Source organism: Myxine glutinosa, chromosome 7 (genome assembly GCF_964187855.1).
Source record: "Myxine glutinosa chromosome 7, kmMyxGlut1.1, whole genome shotgun sequence".
NCBI classification, from domain to species: domain Eukaryota; kingdom Metazoa; phylum Chordata; class Myxini; order Myxiniformes; family Myxinidae; genus Myxine; species Myxine glutinosa.
The window spans coordinates 181,078,745-181,099,020 of record NC_136267.1 but is presented as its reverse complement, the minus strand read 5'-3'; the positions used below and the strand labels follow the sequence as shown (position 1 = coordinate 181,099,020).

The 20,276-nt window shown below is 42.6% G+C and overlaps 1 protein-coding gene across 1 annotated transcript in view; it reads right to left on the bottom strand.

The window, feature by feature from the left end:
* Positions 1–20,276, bottom strand: part of LOC137431866 (triple functional domain protein) — a 469,010-nt gene that overhangs the window by 51,544 nt on the left and 397,190 nt on the right. Inside the window, 6 exon segments of the mRNA XM_078782583.1 lie at positions 321–387; positions 546–694; positions 4,057–4,152; positions 13,134–13,304; positions 13,741–14,054; positions 15,043–15,286. Coding sequence (XP_078638709.1) covers positions 321–387; positions 546–694; positions 4,057–4,152; positions 13,134–13,304; positions 13,741–14,054; positions 15,043–15,286 — 1,041 coding nt within the window.

The window sequence follows — 20,276 nt, the reverse complement described above, 5'->3', positions numbered from 1 at the left end:
AACATAAAAAGTGTTATTGTTCTATAATGGTAAAACATGTGTGCATAGAAATACTCAGAAATAAAAGCTGACCTGTACTCGCACCTCATTTTCATCATTTGATCTCAAATCCAAATTTCTTGAGTACAGTGTAGAGCAATGACAACAAATTTGACTTCGCTGTTCCAATACTTATATGGATTATACTTTATGTTTGATCAATTTTTTTTCTCTACTCTTCAACTTCCATGGAATGGCATTCAATATGAAAAAGTATCTCAACTAAACAGATTAGGTGTGAAGCATGCTTTAAAGTTGCACATGTGACAGTGATTACTAACCTCAACCACAAGGCCCAGATCACGGACATAGTCTCTCTCTGTCTCAACAAGCTCCTGTAGGACATAACTGCAAGGAAAGTTTGCACCAGGCTTCAATTTAAAATACGCCAAATTATAACAACACCATTAAAAAAACCATTTGGACACCACAGTAATCCAAAAATATAACGTGTTGTGTTGCTGCTCGGGCTCTTTGCTACATGTCCTCTTCAAGTCGAGACTTACTGCCTTCGTTTGAGGGCACCCATTCTTCTTTCATCATTCTCATCAACAGGCGACGCAGAAGATGGTGCGAGGGCAGAACCGTCCGACGATGTGACTGTGGGGCTGCTGCTTTCTCCGACAGGCAATGACGTAGGTCGCTCGTCTAAGGCCTAGCAAAGCCATAGGCAGCAAGAAAAAAAAGATATACAGGGGGAATAAATGATGATGCATGTAATGCTGAAAGGACGAAGGAAAATTTACACGTGTAAATGATGCAAACAGAGGGTTTTACAATTTCTTATATTACCCACAATTACTTGCAGTGGCCAATGCGTGGGGCTTTTGCGAGCAGGAAAACACCATCGGCAAATCGTTTCATAAATTTGCTGATTCTGAGGCCATCAAATAATTATGTGTGAAAATGGTGGAATATTTCACCCCTCCACGTCTCTCTTATCTCTGTCACTACTAAGCTCCCTTTCCTTTTTCCTCTCATCACTTGTCTGATGGCTCCACTGCCTGGGCTGACAGGATCGTCCAGAAGTACGCACACTCGCCTCTAAGCTGTCTAGTCTGGGTTTGAATCCCGACCCGGCTATAAACTACCATCCCGATGTTTCACAGGCAGGATGATTCAACAATGTGTGTGTGTGCCGTCCCTCGGATAGATGCTAAATGGGCTTCCAATATGCCAGACTCCACCTTTACAGTGACATCCTTCATCCTTCAGATTGACAGGCAGCAGCCTCTTCCCTCTTCAGACCTTGAAAAAAAAATCGCAAACTGGTCAAACACTTGGAATGTGTCTTTCAATCCTGCAAATCTCACCCTCTCTCTCTCTCCGAAAGGAGCACCTGTCGAACCATCACATCTACTTTGTCAATAATCCTTTTGTGAAAGTTTCTGTCACTCAAACCCCTGGGTCTCACTATCAGCCAAAATCTTTCTTGGGCAAATCATATTTCAAAGTTGGCCAGTCTGGGAATTCTCCACCCTGCAAAGTCCTTCCTTGGCACACCTGAACTCTTATCCACCTACAAGGCCTTCATCTGCAGCTTGATGGAATACCGCTCTCTCCTCTATGCTGGTGCCCCTGCCTATCACCTTGCTCAGCTTGGTGCTTCATCCCCATGCATTTTTCATTTTCAGCATCTCCTCCAAACTAATCCACATGCTCTACTCGCTTCTGTCAATTACGTCCCCCTTCCCTCTCCATGTACGTAATGTGCATCATCCACATCCTTTGGCAGAATTTCAACAATCAGTACATTTTCAACAATATGCAGACAACGTCAAGTGTGCTCACTTGTCAATTTTGATTAACAATCACGAAAAGCTCCAGCAGGGTGTCCTGCAAAGGATTGTAGGTTAAATTGTACAACCCTCTGATCCATATGCCAAAAGAGATGTGATCAAAAAATAATAAATAAATAAAAACATGATTATGCATAGGACAGAATGAGGCGGCGTGAATCCTTCGTGGATACGGACCCATAATAACTTGTGGCATTAATAAAACAACCCTTCAGAGTATGTTTTAAAAGGTGTACATGACATATCAACGTCGGGTCTGTGATAATAATGCAAATATTGACAGACAAAGACCATGTTGCTCAGGCAGGGTGCAATTCGGTAAACATAGTGCTTCTATAGTTTAGCACTATCTCCGCTATCCTGTAACACAAAATATTGTGCTTCAATGTTGTCATCAATGCAAAGCACCGTGTGAATCGCCAACATTGAAAGGATTTTCCAGTATAGTACAATCAGACTCTGTGAAAAAAAGATTTCTTGCTGGATTTTTTATGTTAAAGACTCCAGTCATGGAATATATAGTCCTCATCGAGGCCTGGTCTAAATAAAATAACTACATTGATAAATGTGAGGAAAAAGAAACAAAAGAGAGAATTATGAAATTATGAAAAAAGAATTATAAAGGTGCATCTATCATAAGGAAGGGCACAACGCCATGAGAAATATGGCAGATTCCTTCATGGTTCAAGGTTGGACAATAATGATATTCAAAGGTAAGGCAGAGCGACAGTAAATTAACAATTTCAACTTAGGCCCCAGTTACATTATCACAAATAGAAATTTGATAGTTTGACAATACAAAACGAAGGAATCAGTTTTTATTTAATGCAAAGCGTGAGTCTGATCACTGATTGTACGAATGTGAGTAATTAGCACGTGCTTTGAAGAACCGATGAAGGCAACACTTTCTATATCAGTAGTTTGACTAGAAGAAGAATGTGTGAAGAAATCCAGATTGGCAGTGGAACATCGACAGCAATGGAGAGATTTGGAAATGTCTGATTAATTAGAGAGACTAAATGAGCCAATAATTTGCCATGACGAGAGAGTAGAAAACTCCGAGGTCCAATCCACATTTCACATACTTGGTTTGATCAGGAGCGTAAAATACGAGGATGGGAATTGGTTGATCATGAGCGTAAAATGAAGCAACAACAACACAACAGGCATTTTAAGGCCATTTTCCCTGCTAGAGCGGGGAAGTATAAAATGTAAAAGTGAAAATAAGTGTATATAATAAGAAAAGAAATAAGAATAATAATAAGAATAAGAAATAATAAGAAAATAAATAAATAATAATAAGAAATAATAAGAAAAAAATAATAAAATAAGTTCAGGAGAGTAAAATGAAGCATAAGAAGAATATGATGATGACATCTGTGGGGGTGTTGGGGAAGAAGGGAGAAAAATTAAATAAATAAAAGGTTGAGTGGAGATGAAGAAATGAGAATGAAGAGAAAGAAGAAAGAGGATGAGGATGCATGAAAATGAACATATGGAGGTGGAGAGGGGAATGAAAGGACATTTTGTACATCCTTACTACAATTCACGGGCCATTGTGTGTTTGTGTGTGATTGGGTGTTTGTTGCGTTACTCCTTCTACTGTTCTGGGCCGATTGCAGCCAGTCTTGCTACATAGGAACAGCACGACCCCAATTAGTGTATAGGAATGTTTTTATCTTTGATACTTGCAATCAGAGAATAAAGCTCCTCAACAGGTGTTTATAATAAATAAATAAATAAATAAATAAATAAAAAGGTCAACATACAACTTCCTTTATATAATCTTCATAGAATGTGGTTATTTTAAAAGTTGAATCTCAGCTGTATATCCTTACATAAAAAAGTGTAAAATAACATTCTTACATAATATACCACCATATGTCACAGATAAAAATCTCCTTTTTTTCTCCACGCACTCCACCCTACACATGGTGAGAATATACAAAAATGATGATCGAAGCAGAAAGTACAACCAAAAGTTTGTCAGAGGCAGGCAGTTTGGGCTGGAGGGGGAAAAACAAAACAAAAACAGAAACAAAAAAACCAAAAAATGGGTGTGTATACATATATACACACATATCTTTGGCATGCACTATCAAGGCAGGATGTCCAGGTAACACAATGGAAGAGCAGTGTGAGGCAACAAATCACATCAGGCAGTAGGTGAGCCAGGCAGGTGGTGAAAGCGCACCATGCACAGAGAACCCAGGCCTACCATCTTGCTCTTCACAAGGTTCTCGATGGCGCTGACCAGCTCGGCAGTGGTGGGTGTCTCCGAGCAGCTGGCACGAGGCACGAGCAAGGAAGGGGGCTGTGCACGAGGGGGCCAAGGCATAGGGTCTTAAACCCTTGCGAGAGAACAGCCAGGCCGCACGCGGATGCAGCTCTCACAGCCTCTGCTATTTTCCCCATCTTTAACCCATCTGATTCTCTACGACTAAACTATTTCCCACTGCAGCAAGACTACACTTCATCTAAGCAGGAACATTTACCTGATGACAGATTCAGTTCCACTTCTTTACACACTTGCCAATAAGCAGGGGTCTTGCAAAGCTCATGCTAAAACAAGGCCAAATAAATCAGACTTTGTATCAGATTGCATAAATAAATATTTTTCACCAGGAATTTTCTTAAAGGACTCTTACCTCGAATCAAGAAGGCATTCATAACATTTTGCAAGAAAAGTTTTATAGAATTACGTGCCATTGGAAACTGCAATGGAAAACATAATTCTACATATAAGGGAGGGAAGAGGGGACAAAAAAAAAATCTAACAATAATAACAATAAATCTATCAGCAAATAATGTTTTGACCATTGATATCAAATCACCTTTAAACAACCTTGGATATACAGTATCCAGTGTGAGCAGAAGCCAAACAAAAACAAAAGATTTTCATTCAATCGATAAATCCACAGATTTTGGGACACACAAAAAAAAAAAAATGGATCCACCTCACAGCAACAGTCTCGTTGGATTCCGAAGTATATGGCACGAGCAATATGGATATACCTTGCTTGTATTTGGCTCTACCATTTAGATTCTAAATAATGACCAAGAAAAAGAGCAATCAGAGATTGCAAACACTCGCCAGGATGTATTTTCAGTGGTTTTTAAGGGTTTTGTGTTAAAACAAATATGGCGGCCGAACCACGTGACCGATGACTTCATCATTATTTTTTTCTAAACTAATTTATTCCTAGATTATGCTCAAGAAATTTCATCTTGATCAGATGAAGTTTTGTACTTGTCAAATTATGACGTCATAATGGAGGCACCTATGACATCATCATTAACATATTTTATTCCCCATGGAGAGTTCTTTACAATGAGCCATGTCTCAATTTTTTCTATGCAGCGCTTTCGGAGATATCGAGGTGCAACGTTTTTAGGTTTTTCCAAGATGGCGGCCGAACCACGTGACCTATGACGTCATCAATTTTTTTTCTCCACCAATTTATGCCTACAGGACGCTCAAGAAATTTCATCTTGATCAGATGAAGTTTTGTACTTGTCGAATTATGACGTCATAATGGAGGCACCTATGACATCATCATTAACATATTTTATTCCCCATGGAGAGTTCTTTACAATGAGCCACGTCTCAATTTTTTCTATTCGGCGCTTTCGGAGATATAGAGGTGCAAAGTTTTTCGGTTTTTCCAAGATGGTGGCCGAACCAGGTGACCTATGACATCATAATTGTCATTAAAACATTATACAGGTGGAGTTGCACCTACGGTGAAAATTTCCTGTCGATCGGAGCAACGGTTGCAGAGAAAATCATATTTATTCTGTGCGGACAAACAGACAAACAAACAAACAAACGGACTCAAATGCAATACCCTCTCCTCTGGCGAGGGTAATAAAATATTTCGTTGTTGTAACTTCACCAAATATTTTGACCAAATAGTACCTTGATTATGTTTATATTTAAGGGGCACCATAGGAGTGGTCCACATAGCGACGTGCAGACACCAAGTGGAACAGTTCGAACATGACCAATGAAAAGAGCACAGATTGCCGCGCTTAAAAAATAAATAATTTTGCCTTGCCTAATAAAACAAGATTGGAGTGCAAGGAACGAAAGAATAAGAGTATGACAGGATTACTCAGCACTTTTGTTTATTTATTTATTTTTTGCATACAAAGTTGAAGCTTGTGGAGGAACGAGAACATAGAACGGAACAGGATGTAACAGAACAAAACGAACAGTGGAAAGAGAGGGGAAAACTCACCAATAGTGGGGTTGAGGGATAAAACAGAGGAAGACTTGGATAAATAAGTGATGTGGCGAAGAACGAGGACACAGGGGGGTGAACAAACTCTTGGGAATGAAAAACTGGAGACTTGACTTGAGAAACAGCGGAGGGTGCTGGACCAGGAAGGAAGTGGTAAAAGACAGAGACCACCAACCTGTCTGCAATGTGAAAGTGATAGGCCCAGAGACTCAGCTTCAGTGCGGGATATTCCAATGATCGTGAAGTCCTTAGATTCCATAGTGTCAACGTGAGCAAAGTGTGAGGCAGGGACACCACTCTAAAGGGGAGAGCAGTACCCCATCAAGCGGTGCATGAAGTCTATTTAGGTGGATAGGAGTTAAGGCGTGCCAAGGAAGGACTTTGTACGATGGAGATGCCACGTCGTTGATTGTTTTTTGAGGCCAGCTTTGAAAAGTCGTTTGTCCAAGAAAGATCATTGATGATAGTGAAATCCAGGAGTTTGAATGAATGAACATCTTCATGAGGATTGTTAAGAAAGTAAATGGGAGTGTTTACCAAACAGTTCTTTTGGAGATACAGAGTGAGAGTGAAATTTGTCAGGATTGAATGATATATTCCAAGTGTTTTACCAGGATTGGAATTCTATATCAAGGTCTGCATGAGAGAGGGAAGGGGCTGCAGCATACCTGCCTGAAGGATAAGGGATTTAGCTATAGCCAGTGGAGTCATCAGTAAAGAGATAAAGATGATTTTCCAGAGAGTCAGATAGATCATTTATAAAGACCAGGAATAGGACTGGGCCCAGAACACTGCCTTGGGACACTCCAGCCTTGACAGAGAGAGGAGATGAAAGGATTCTGTTGAGTGCCTCATGTTGTCTACGAGAGTAGATGAAGTCAGTGATCCAAGTGTAGAGTTGGCCTTAGATTCCATAGGCGGAGAGCTTGGAGAGTAAGGCAGGATGCCATACTGTATCCAAAGCTCGAGATATGTCTGAAGAGATGGCCCTGGCCTCATATCTGGCATTGTGGGCCTTCATTTGTTGGGAGAGTATAAGCAATTTGTCCAAGGTAGAATGACAGGGTCTGAACTCTAATTGATGATATGAGATCAGGCAGTTGGAGAAAAGGAATGATTTGATGTCAACTGTGATGATGGATTCAATGGCCTTGCTGATGATTGGAAGTAAGCTGATAGATCTGTAGTTAAGGGGATCCATTGTTATACATTTTTATGTGATGCAGTGATGTCGGGTGACAGACATCCTAACATATGGAAGATGACCAGGGCAAACGACAGGGTGAAAAGGGCAGAGAGAGGATGTGAAGAGCAGCAGAGAAGGTTTTTAGAACATGTGAGCTGGTGCTGTCTGGTCCAGTTGCAGAATCAGAGTCAAGGGTTGACAGAAACTTCACCATCTCAGGTGCAAAATATAAAGAGTCCAGTAAAAGTTGGTGCATCTAGGTACGGAGGGTGCGGAGAGTGAGAAGTTGGGAACACAAGCTTTGAAAGCAAACACAGAATTGAGGCATTCGGCGTTCTCCTGAGTGGAGTCGGCTGTGGTTTCATTTGAAGTGAGGGTGGGTATTGAAGGAGAGCATACTCCAGGGACAGACTTAACAAGGTGCCACCACGTTTTAGAGGAGGGAGACAAGTTTGAAAGATCAATCGTGACGTCAGACAGATGTTGTTTTCTGGCTCTCCTGAGAGCGGACACATGCTTGTTGCAGGCTTTGAGGAGTGACCTGAGGTTGCCTCAGGTCAGACTTGCCTTCTAGGAGGAGAGGGCAAGTTGTGTCAAGGCAACTGCTTCACCGCATGATTCAGTCTACCATAGTCGGGAGAAAGGATATGATAATTGAAGGTGAGATGCGATGGATGTGTGCATAAGAGGGAACAGGTTTCTGTGGAGGAATTCGTAGACAGAATTTATATCAGGGGCAGCAGATACGAGTACAGGAGACAAGTCTTGAACTGAGATGGCTCCTTGGAGTCTCTGACAACCTGCCTGAGTTAACTTCCAGACCCGTTAGCACTGAGACAGCTAACAATAGCCAGAGAGATGTTGACTGTCACAAGCCCCCACATTATCAGATGACCCAATATGAGCAGAAGAAGAGCAGGAGACACTTGCCTTTGGATGGTATCATCTGTTTAATTATCGACCTGACTGTAAGATTTGAAGTTTCACAGGCAACGCATTCTGCCAAAAAGCACGTTAAGCACGTCTACGGACATTGATTGATGGTGGACGTTACAGATTACAAGGTGTCTTTCTCCGAAGAGAGGTGATCGCCGGCACCCTAAACAAAATCCCAAACTTCTGCTCTACATAGTGATTTTGCCTGGACTCTCCAAAGTTAAACTTTTGAGTTTAGTCTCTGGCACATCATCAACAACCATGGACCAGTCCAAGGAAAAGCCTGAAATATAATTCAGTAATATCAATTTATAAAATACTAGCTTGGCTCGAGGCGAGCGTAGTACAGAGGAACGGGCTTATTTTAATGACTGAGGGTAATGACTGTACCTGAGTTGCTGTGTTGTCATGATTTACACCAATCATAATACAAACAATTATTTTGCACAAATGTATTTGTAATATACGTGACATTACATTTTATAAACAATTGAAGATGAAGATTTACATTGGAATTTTTTTTTAAATTAAAAACAAAACAATTTTTTTTTTTTTCAAAAAATAAAAACAATTAATACCCTTAGGACACACACGGGAAATGCAGGTGCATTCCAGAAGTTTGGTACGATTTCACAAAAGTTTGAGGGAGTAGTTCAGTGACAAGACAACACAGACACTGCACAGATATATATACGTATATCGATAGATAATTTCAATTCATTAATTCAGTTACTTAATCAGTTTATTTATTTTATTTCTTCGACTCTATGGGATGATCTTGCCTCTCCTCCGAGCCCGTAAGGTGCGTGATGGAGTAAATCAAAGTAGAGACCAAGAAGGTGTCGGATAGATACCACCTTTAGAGGCCATTTTCCCCCGCAGCACAGGGGTTGGCCTTTTTCGGGCACCTTGGCCCCCTTTTTGAAGCAATGTTTTACGGCCGGATGCCCTTCCTGCCACCAACCCGATTGGTCGCCTCTTGCGACACACAGGGAATTACCAGTGAACTGGTACTGAATTTGCCGACCTTGGAAGGATGACTGGCTGAGTCAACCACCCTGGCGTTAATTCAGTGATTGACCGGGATTAGAACCCAGGATCCCAAGCCGCACCCTAACCGCTAAGCCAACACCAGGCTGGATAGATACCTAATGAAAGACCATAAAAATATAATTTGTATAAAAGTTTCACCTTTATATATTAATACAAACTTCCGGCAATCTTCAACCTGCGTGCGTCCACGGTGCAAAGAAAAGACAAGAATGAAAGAACTAAATTTGTCTTTCACACAAATTTACAAAAAGCCTCAACAAGCAGATATTTTCTACCTAATCGTTTGACTTTTATAGAATAGAATATTTGTCACATTTTACGGCCCGATGAGTTTCTCCTTTTGTGGAATACGTTCTGCGATTTCAAATGCATTCATTATGGGTCAAATTGTCATAAGATTCTTCTTTTAACACAAAAGGCCTTTCTTTTCCTTTGCATGACCCACCTTTATCAAGTTTGACGTTACATTACGTACGGCATAGATACAACAGAGCATGTCCACGGTTATTTGGCGTGACTCGCCGTACTGCGTCATTGTGAAGCGGTGAGAGAGAGAGTGAACGAACCACGTCAAAGCATCGAAAATTCAAAGGAAATGCAGGGAAATATCCACGGTAAAAAAGAATTCAATTCCAACCACCAAATCCAAATGTTTCAATCATCCAAGGAATCTGGTTTGCTGAACCCAGGTGAAAGAGATCGGGACAGTGTGAGGCCTATGCCATTTGCATACATCTGAAAGGTGTCTTTATCATCGCCCCATCCAATTTTTGTCGATGATTTCTCAAAGCCGCCTACGGACTATCCAGGATAGCAAATGAAATGGAAGGATCATGTAATCAAATGATATTAAGAATAAGAATGAGAGCAAATCATTAAACTGGTCAAACAGTTTTACCAAGATTTGTATTGCGACGGAACAAGATTGGCAGAACGTTTAAATGAGAGTGAAAACAACTCAAAATAACTTATGGTGAAGGATCAGATGGAATAGAAATGGCACTCAAATACATTGGGAGGGAGTAAAACCCCAGGAGAGGATGAAGTTTTATTTAATTATCTCAACGATGGACGAGGAGTTGAGGAAACAAATGAACTTTGAAAAGAACGATCAAAAATCGGAATTCCAAATAATTTGTTGAGCGTGTTGCAGTGATCATTGTCTTCACAAAAAGGGAGCATTCCTGATCTTGGAAACTGCAGGACATTTTCTCATCCTGGCTATAAATCGGCAGATTCGTGTTTCACAGGCATGGCGTAGAAATCACAAAGTGGGCCGTCCCTCGGACGGACATTAAGCGGGTCATCCCGTCTATCAGAATTGGTTGATGGACGTGAAAGATCACATGGTCTCGTACGCAAAGAGTAGGTGAGTTATTACCGACACTCAGACAAATTCCCAATTCCTGTCCAAATAAGCTTAAGTGAAACATTAGGCTTGGCCATCTGGTTCCTGAAATACAGGCCAAACTTCTCGACAGACTCCTTAAGAAGAAGGGATTATGTGGGGCGGTTGAAGTAGTAGTAGTAGGGATTCAAAGAATAAAACAGGAGGGTTTGAAACGAGCTGGTCATCCATCCAGCAAATCCAATGGCCGATGGACAAAATCAATAACCAAATGGAGACCAAGAAATGGGATAAGGAGCAGGGGCCGGCAGAATGTCACATGGCCAAGAAAATTATGAAGCTTATAGGAATTAGCTATGTCAGAGAAGTACAAGTTCGATTAAAATGGTACTGTCTTAGAGAAGCTTTCGTTGTGCAGTATGCTTCTGCATTAGTCACCCCGCGGTCGTAGGTCGTAGGCCTAGCCCGTGACTATTCCCATCTGTGATAGTTTGCCTGTTTGTGAGCAAAATAACTGGACAATGTGAGCAGACGTAATCCCCAAATTTGATTCAGAGCTTCATATTGTGAATGTCTCGGATGCAGTTCACCTCTGAGCTGGCAAGGAGAAATATAAAGTGCCATTTATTCCAGGACGATACTTAGTAACACTGTACACAGTCGGAGATGGAACTGAAGTATTTGCATCTTTCTATCCATATTTCCATATAAGTAATCAGCCCGTCCCGCGCGGTGTTGGCTTAGCGGTTAGGGTGCCGGCTTGGGATCCTAGGATCCTGGGTTCGAATCCCGGTCGATCGCTGAATTAACGGGGGGTTGACTCAGCCTGTCATCCTTCCGAGGTCGGCAAATTGAGTACCAGCTTTCTGGGATGAATGATCCCGGTGTGTACCACGATTTAGAATAGGTACACCGTATCCCTGCGCATCGTAAGAGGTGACGAAGGGTTGGCGTCAGGAAGGGCATCCGGCCATAAAAACATTGCCTCAAACAGAGAACCATGATTGTCATGGGGCCCGCAAGGCTAACCCCAGCTCTAGCGGGGAAAAATGACCTTAAAACGATCATTTATTCATTTTTCATTATTTTAGCTGTTTTCGTTATGTTTAGCATACAGAAGAAGAAGAAGAAGTCCGGACACAAAGTGGATGCGGAGGGGCTTTGCATTTACAGATGATATTCTGTTTGTCATATTGTTTTATCTTAGTATCATGCTTTTTCACTGGCAATTTGCATTACCACAGGACAGTTTATTTTAAACAATTGAGAAAAAGTGGCACGAGAAACTTAAATAAGCATCTTCCTCGAGTGCATTCCAGTTCACTATGCCGTGAGTTTACCGTGACTAAAGGTGATGATATGGTGACGAATAACATAACAGAGAAGACTGAAGTTCAAACTAATTTATATTTTTGGTCATCTCATCTCGATTCTCGAAGAGATGAACTTATAAAATGGGTCGTGATGCCCGGATGTCTGTCTGTCCGGTCGTCCATCCGTTAATTTTTTGATATTTTTGCTACTCCTCTCTTATCACCTGGCTGATTGTTCTGAAACTTGACACATTAATACAAGACAGTATCCCGCACAATCGTTCAGCTTCGATTTTTCGATTCCGGATCATGGGGGCTGCTAGCCCAAACTTCAGATCCCTGACTCGTCCCCTTATTTACCAACCGATTGCTCTGCGACCTGATACGGCCGTTCAACTTGATGGTCCGCAGGATCACCCAATGTTAGAGTTTTCGATTTCGGATCAGGGGGTTCCTCCAAATCAGCAGAGGTTTGAACTACAATCTCAATAAATTACCGTCAGCCCACTTGGGGCTATTTATTTAAAATATGTTTTGAAACATAGCTGGCTTTGGGAAACACACAATGTGCATGTTTGGAAAAAGGGGCTTTTCAAAGAAACTGTTACACCTGTGTGGGTAAAATTGTCTCTATTCATTGAAACCTATCGTCTTTGAGACTCCGGTAATTTTATTAACAATTGCTAGTATATATTTTTAATTTATTCATTCATATATTTGTTTTTTTATCAAAATTTGTCTCAAGGTTTACTCCATTGGATATAAGGTATAAAGTATTATTTAATGGGCAGAGCAAAAACAAGAATGGATATCAAGTTTGATTTGAAGAACATTTAAACTTTATATGCATTCTTGGTTTATATTGCATTACTCTTGCGTCGCAGACAGGTCGGCAACCTCTCTGCACTTGTTTGTCCCTCTTTTCTCTCGCACAGGTAACCGACTTCCACAGTGTGTAAAAATCACTCTCCTCTCTAGGACTTCAACATGGTTGTTCACCACCACCTGAGGTCATTCCCCATCCATGTTAAATACAAAGATAAATTTGTACTGGTGGCAGTAGTAGTAGTAGTAGTAGAAGTATTACAGTGATAATATATATTATCACAAAGAAATAGAAGTGTTCAATGTTTATAAAAAAAGAAGATGCAGTCGTGCTGTGGAGATCAGACAGAAAAACAAACAATAAAAAGAAATTAAGGAACCAAATCGCACCTTGTCATCAGCAGACTCAGGTTGTAATAAATTATGTTGCTGAATCTGCATTGGTGGTGGTAAGGGCAAAGCGTCTGGACCCTCCTCTCCCTCCTCCTCTCCACAACTTTGCATGCCAGATGATGATGACTTGGACAATGTGCCGCTGCCTGAGCCGTCCCGCCGCACACGCTGCAGGAAGCAATGCAGAAAGCAACAATAAGCACGCTGGAGTGTGGAGAAAACTGCATCAATGCGTCATTCAATCAAACACCTGCGGTGGGATCAACCGGGCCTTTCTTGATGCAACGTTGAACCACACATAAATGGAAATGCACGGATGCATGCACACACACACACATAAATAGTAAAGTGCGTGCGCGTGCACACACGCGCACACACACACACACACACAAACACACACACAAACACACAAATAGTAAAGCGCACACGCACACATCCACACGCGTGCACACACACACACATAAATAGTAAAGCGCACACGCACACACACACAAACACACACACACACAAATAGTAAAGTGTGTGCACACACACGCACACACACACACAAACACACACACACACACACTAGACATTAAGGGTGAGAAAGCATCAAATCTCCCACCTCATCTGGCATCTCCTCAAGAGGCATGGTTGAAAGGGCAGTGATGTTTCCTTCTTCGGAGTCACGAGGTGTGCCGAGATCGACACTTTTGCGTCCGCTTTTCTTGTGTTTGGGTGCCGTGAGCTTCTTCGTGTGATGCGCACTGGCCTCAGCTTTGCCGCTGCTGAGGCGGCGCACTGGGCTCGTGAGCCACTTGCGTAGCGTGTTGCCCGGCCTCTTTGGACCAGGAGAGCCCTGGTGGGGTGAGGTCAGTGGGTGAGAATGCAGCGTTCCTGCCGAAGGACTCGCATCGCTGCTGGACACCGACAGTGATTCTGCGGGAAATGGGTAGGATGGAGTCTGGCTGAATGAGGTCGAGGGCATCGGGTTTTAATATCCATCAATTACCAACAATCACTACCTAAGGCACGGTCTCCACTTGCAAGATCCATCACCAATGATTCATGGCCTCCAATACCATCTGCAAGTCTCATTATCGTTGGATATTTTTTCACAAAAAATGGTTTCATGAACAACCTGATACATGGTTGAATTCGGGGAGAAGTAACAAAAAATAGAGGACATTTGATATGGCAAAAGCATCTTTTAACAATGTTCAATTTACCTCTGGTACATACTTCCCAGAATGAGTTTGTTTGAAAAATATTTACCAACAATTGTTTTGCGAAAGAGGAAAGTGAAGCTTTCATTTTAATCCATGCTGAGTGGAGAAATGGACCTGCCATTTTAAAACTTCATTTCACTCTTGTTGTCCTCACTAATGTGTCTTCTCGTCTCCTCTTTTCTGCCATGCTGCTTGCCCCTCGTTTTGGTGTTTTGATTGTTTTTGCCACACAATTTCATTTACAGTTTTCCTTTCTGATAGTCCTACAGGAAGTTGGTTTGTGTATGTCTGCACTCATGACTGTCGGCAAATACTGCACAGACTTGTTTGCTGAAACATTTTGTAATGTTCTACGGAACTCGTCTATTATAGTTTTGCCTCCGGTTCAAAAATAATTACAGAATACCACAGGATAGCCAGGATTTATGTGCAGGATGGTAAAATATTGTTGCGGATCTCCTGGTCGACAGGAGACACCAGAAACACCAGAAAACAGAAAACACCAGAAACACCAGAAATGGAAAACACCAGAAACACCAGAACCACCAGAAATGGTGGAAAACAATGGTGGAAATGGTGGAAAATGGTGGAAATCACCAGAAATTTGTGTTTTAACTCCACAGAAGCAGTAATAGGTCCATATGACAGGTACAAATGCTACAAGTAATGGAATTGAAAGTGAACATCTATGTACGTACCTCGATTGTTGAAGAAACCTTCCATTTCAACACTACTCCGCGAGTGTGCGACACACAGGACACTGCACGGCACAAGGCCTTCCCCGGCCGGACTGCGGTCTGTAGTGCGCACCAAGCACCAGTCAGGGCGTTCGGTCGGCCTCTCCAGGACTTCCACCGTTTGGCCACGTCGCACAGAAAGCTCTGCGGGGGAGTTTGCCGTGTGATCCTTGATGACGACGGTGAGTTCACAGCCACCCGAAAGCTTGTGTGGGAGGGTGTGGGAAAAAGGACCAGATGGGTTAGAAGAAAGAATGAAGTCACCAAATCGGTTTTGTCATTTCATCTGAACACGTAATTGATCAAATCCACATGGAGCCTGGCAGAGTGAGTGAATGCTGCTGAAGAAATAGAATACAAATTCTTTGTGAGAATGGTGCAGTTGAGAAGCCCTTTCAATTATCCGTATTTCTGAAAATAATAAAAGCAGATTTGGTTGGTCATCTCTTACAAAATTTGGCACGGTTACCAACAAAAATTTAAACGAGACCGAAGTCGACGGCACGCTATTGCAAATCCCCACTCTTTCCACTTGAATCCGCGTTGAAAGAAGGCAAAAGGATCCACCAGGAATGACCCAGTATCAAATTCTGAGTTAATTTTGTCCCCTTTGACCTCTGTGACCCCAAGACCCCATCCCCTTGCACATGAACCAGGGGTTAAATCAAAAAAAAAAATCATGCCATATTTCATGCGTTCCCCAATGATGATTTGCACGTACAAAGTTTCATTAAAAAAAGTTTTAAAATATGCCTGGAATTGCATTTTTTGTCATTTGACCTTTTGACCCTGCCCCAGGAGGTGGGGCCAAAAATGATACTGCTCATGCATGTTCTTGCCATGTGGTGATCACAACCAGCAGCTTTGGTGAATTTCTGCAGAACCGTTTAGGAGGCGATGGCATCACGGACGGACGGACAGACAGACAGACGGAACTAATTACAACATCCCCTGTTTTTCCAAAAAGCGTGGGGATAATAATAAGGAGATTAAACCGTACATCTTGACTAACACATTCCACAGATGAAATACAGATGTGCAAATACAAAGACTTAACATCAATTACAAGTTACCATCAGAGCACGATGCTTGCACCAAGCAGTATCAAGATCTCACTCTATAAAAGAAAACCAGGCCGTCACTGCAGGAAGTGGGTGTTTGGTCTAATATGAGATCTATCGAGACAACATTTTTACAAACAGGAAACGCACTTTTTAACATCCCTTCCAATGAAAAGCGTGCTCCAAGCTCCTGCCTCCTGCAAGCATCACACAGGAACTTGGATTCGACTTTCGAAATTTAAAACGCACTCGACTGAATCGCTCAGAGACAAACACATCGTCAACCAGGATATCCCGCCACCCGATTGTGACGTGAGCCATGGTTATTCATATAGCACTTGATCCAGGTGGTTACACTGATCAAGAATTACCTGTATCACAGCAAGTGAGGAGACAAGGTAAACCTTATTAATAACAGCAGCATGCGAGTGGCAATCCTCAATAGTGCAACGTTCTCATTGATAAGTTTGAACTTCCCAGCTTGAAAGGCCTTTGCCTTTCGCTCAATGGAATACTGCGCTGTCCCGTCGGCGTTTCCGGTGTTGTAGAATCCAAAGCTCTCAAACATCAATGGCTTCTCTCATAAAGAAGCAAAGCACAGGGCCTGCTGCTCTTTTATCACAAACAGGGCAGTGGTCTCTCTTGTTTTGACTACTCTGCAGGTCTTGCTCCCACCACTGGCTGTTTCAGGTTTTCACCCTTTCACGGTAGACGTGTTCCTCCGGCAACCTTGCTGACCATTCACCATTCAGGTTTACTGCTCATATCCACTCCTTTTCTCTACCAACTGAGGAACTGCCTCCACGAGTAAGTACAACCACACTCCTCCCTTCAGGACTTTGAGGCTTCAGAACACCACAATGTCATATAATCTTATAATCCCAACTTTGATCTTTTATACCATTGTGAACCTTCACCACACCCACCCTGATGACTTGCACATGACTATCTTTATTGATCTTTCCCTTGTTTATTCATCTTGTTTGCATCCGGTTATTTACCCACCACACATCAGTATATGTTACCCTTATATGCTGAGTCAACTTGATTTGTCCACAGGCCTATATTTTGTAAATAACAACCGTTGGTGTTTTCAAATGAATTATGCCTAGATACACCTACACACCAGATTAGAAGTTAGTAATTCGCTTATTTTTCAAGATATTCCGCTCACAAGGTTCAGACATACATGGCGTCAGACATACATGGCGGTGGCCATCTTGGATTTGGACGTGGGTTGCACCAACACACCAAATTAGAATTCGCTCCTTCGCTTACGCACGCATGCACGTACGCACGCACGGACGCACACACGGACGGAGGGGAAAACCATAGTCCCCCTTTCGCTCCGCGGTGCGACGGGGGACAAAAAGGAAGGAATGGTAGTCTGATGTCATAGTCAATGGTGAAAAGTTCCTTTTCCTGAAGCGTTACATTACGCACGAGGAAATGTTATAGAGAGTAAATAATACAGATGACGTCAACAAAAATAGAGATAAACACCCTGCACGTATATAATTCCACATCTTTTAAATAATTTAAAGTGTTTGTGCGTTTGTTTGTTACTCTTTAACAGTGACGGTACTTAAAGCAGACGGTACTTTACGATCAGGAAAGAAGGAAATGTGCAAAACAAAAGCAAAAGCATGTGTGTGTGTGTGTGTGTGTGCGTGTGTGTGCGTGTCTGTGTGTGTGTGTGTGTGTGTGTGTGTGTGTGTGATGTATATTACTACGCGGAAGGGGGAAGAGCAGGAACGATAGTTAGACTGTGGTAAGAGTAGTATGGTCCATGTGTTTCGAGTAGGTTAGATTACCACATAACAGGGACCTGTCAGAGTAAGCCGTTTGTTGCACGTGACGCTTAGGAGGCAGCGTATTGTTACGTGCGTGGCTGGGGGGGGGGGGGGGGGGGCAAGGCATGAAATACCTTAGGGAAGTAGGAATGTGTAGGTTTTAGTATGGACCGTGTGACGCGAAGAAAGAAAAGCCCATCTCGATGTACGTACATAAGCAGGGTAAATGTTCAGGTTAAAAGTGTTTGCGTGTCTTCACCCGTGGGGTGGAGCTTGTGTTATCTAGATAGGGCTTAAGAATAATCCCCAGTATGTATTGCCTCCCTGTGATTTTTCACTAATGTTCTTATAAAACTCAGCCGGCCAGGCGATGGGCTCCATTAGCCAACCACGCTGCCAGAAACCAGCACATTTGCCAATCGGCAAAGGAACCCCGCCCAGCCGAACATTCCCGAAGGACGGCTAGGCTCAGCCTCGGGGGACCGGAATTAACAGGCCACACCCGAGCTTTGTCATTGGGCATCAAGAATGGCCGTGAGGCCATGCCCCGAAGGACGATTGGTTGGGACGATTCGACGGCGCTGGGTGATTGGTCAAAAGGATGACGTCATCGGAACGCTCCGAGAAAAAGCAAGAGGAGACAACATTTTTCTCTCTTTTGTGCTGGCTTTCAAAGAGAATGGCTGCGGTTGCCTTTTGCTCTTGTCCTGGTCTTAATCGTGGCGGTCCTTGGTTGTGTTGCGTGGGAGGACGACGGACGCTCGTCTCTGTGCGCCGGAGAGATCATCGGAGCCTTGTTAGTGAAGGAGGGCCACCTGCACAGATTACCTCACAGTCGGGGTGTGACGAAAAAGCGTCTCCGCACCATTGTTGGAGTGGGACCCTTGCGAGGCTTCGGCCGCTTTGGAACTGCCGACTCAATCTACATCCTCGCTGAAACAGTAAAGCTAAGTTCGGCCGATTTATAAAAGGAACATTATTTCATTTTAATTTATCATTCCCTTGTCTGTATATGAGTCGGATTGGAGGATCCTCAACCTAGGAATTTTAGTTCACCTCACCTTTCATTGTTTTTTTTAACATCTATCTATAATTCCAGTAATCTCTGTGTGTATGTTTGTATGTTTGTATGTTTGTATGTTTGTATGTCTGTATGTCTGTGACCGCTGTTTCTCGACAACCACGGGTCCGATATACTTTAAACTTGCCAGGTATATTGCTGGGGACCCGAGGATGTGCCTTTTCAAGGTTTCATATTAATCGGACAATTACTTACCGAGCTATGTCCAAAAAACGATTCAACCAATCAGAGAGCAGCGAACGATCGCGTGTGCCGAACGTGGAGGACACACTCTGCCTCGGATGGCACATTTGAGAGCGTATTCATTTATTTCACGTTTGCAAACTATGTTGGCGTTAAACTACGTTTTAAAACTAATAAAAACGAATTTGCGATTCATTCGCTTTCCTGCGCGTTTGTGCACGCGATGGCGATTTCTTTACCAAACTCCGGAAGCCGTTCGCTTTGGACCAAACCATTGCATGTAAATAGAGGGGGGGGTTCTGTGGTCGTTGCGAATGGACCAAACCATTCATGTAAATAGAGGGGGGGGATTGTCACTGTACTCGCAAGCCGTTCGCCGTTCGCTTTGGCGTTGCGAATGGACCAAACCATTTCATGTAAATAGAGGGGGGGGATATAATTTTAGATAGATATATAGTACGGGCATATATATAGTACGGGCATGCCCTAGTTACTGTAAATACATTAAAATTTGTTGAATCTTACTTGTGTGTCTTGTTTCGTTTGTTTGTTATGTGGGTTCGGATTGACCCCGTGTGTTCCCGATCAGATAAGGCTTCGGGCCTTTCCCGCGCGCGCCAAAGACAATCCTGCCAAGTTTCAAAATACTCCTCTGAGTTGAAGCTCGTTTTAGTCATCCGTCACCCAGGGGTCTTAACCCCGGGGACACGACAGTATGTAATTTATAGACAGGTTAGACATTCATTTTGTGGGCTTAAACACTTCATGGTTGTGGGTCGGGATAGGTGAGAATTTCTCATTAGAGAGACACACATGTGTGAAACGCCATCACAATCTGTCTGGCCAGTTTGTGTCATCCAGTGGTGGTGTAATGTGCTGTGGAGCCGGAAGTACCAATGTACATTTATTTTTATTGGCACCACCGTGGGCGGGATGGCCAGAAGAGAACTCTGCCAGGAGGAAGAGGAGGATATTCTGAAGCAACCTAATCCTAAAATGTTGGTCATGAAAGAGTAACAAACAAATGCACAAACACATTAAATTATTTATAAGATGTGGAATTATATACCTGCACGG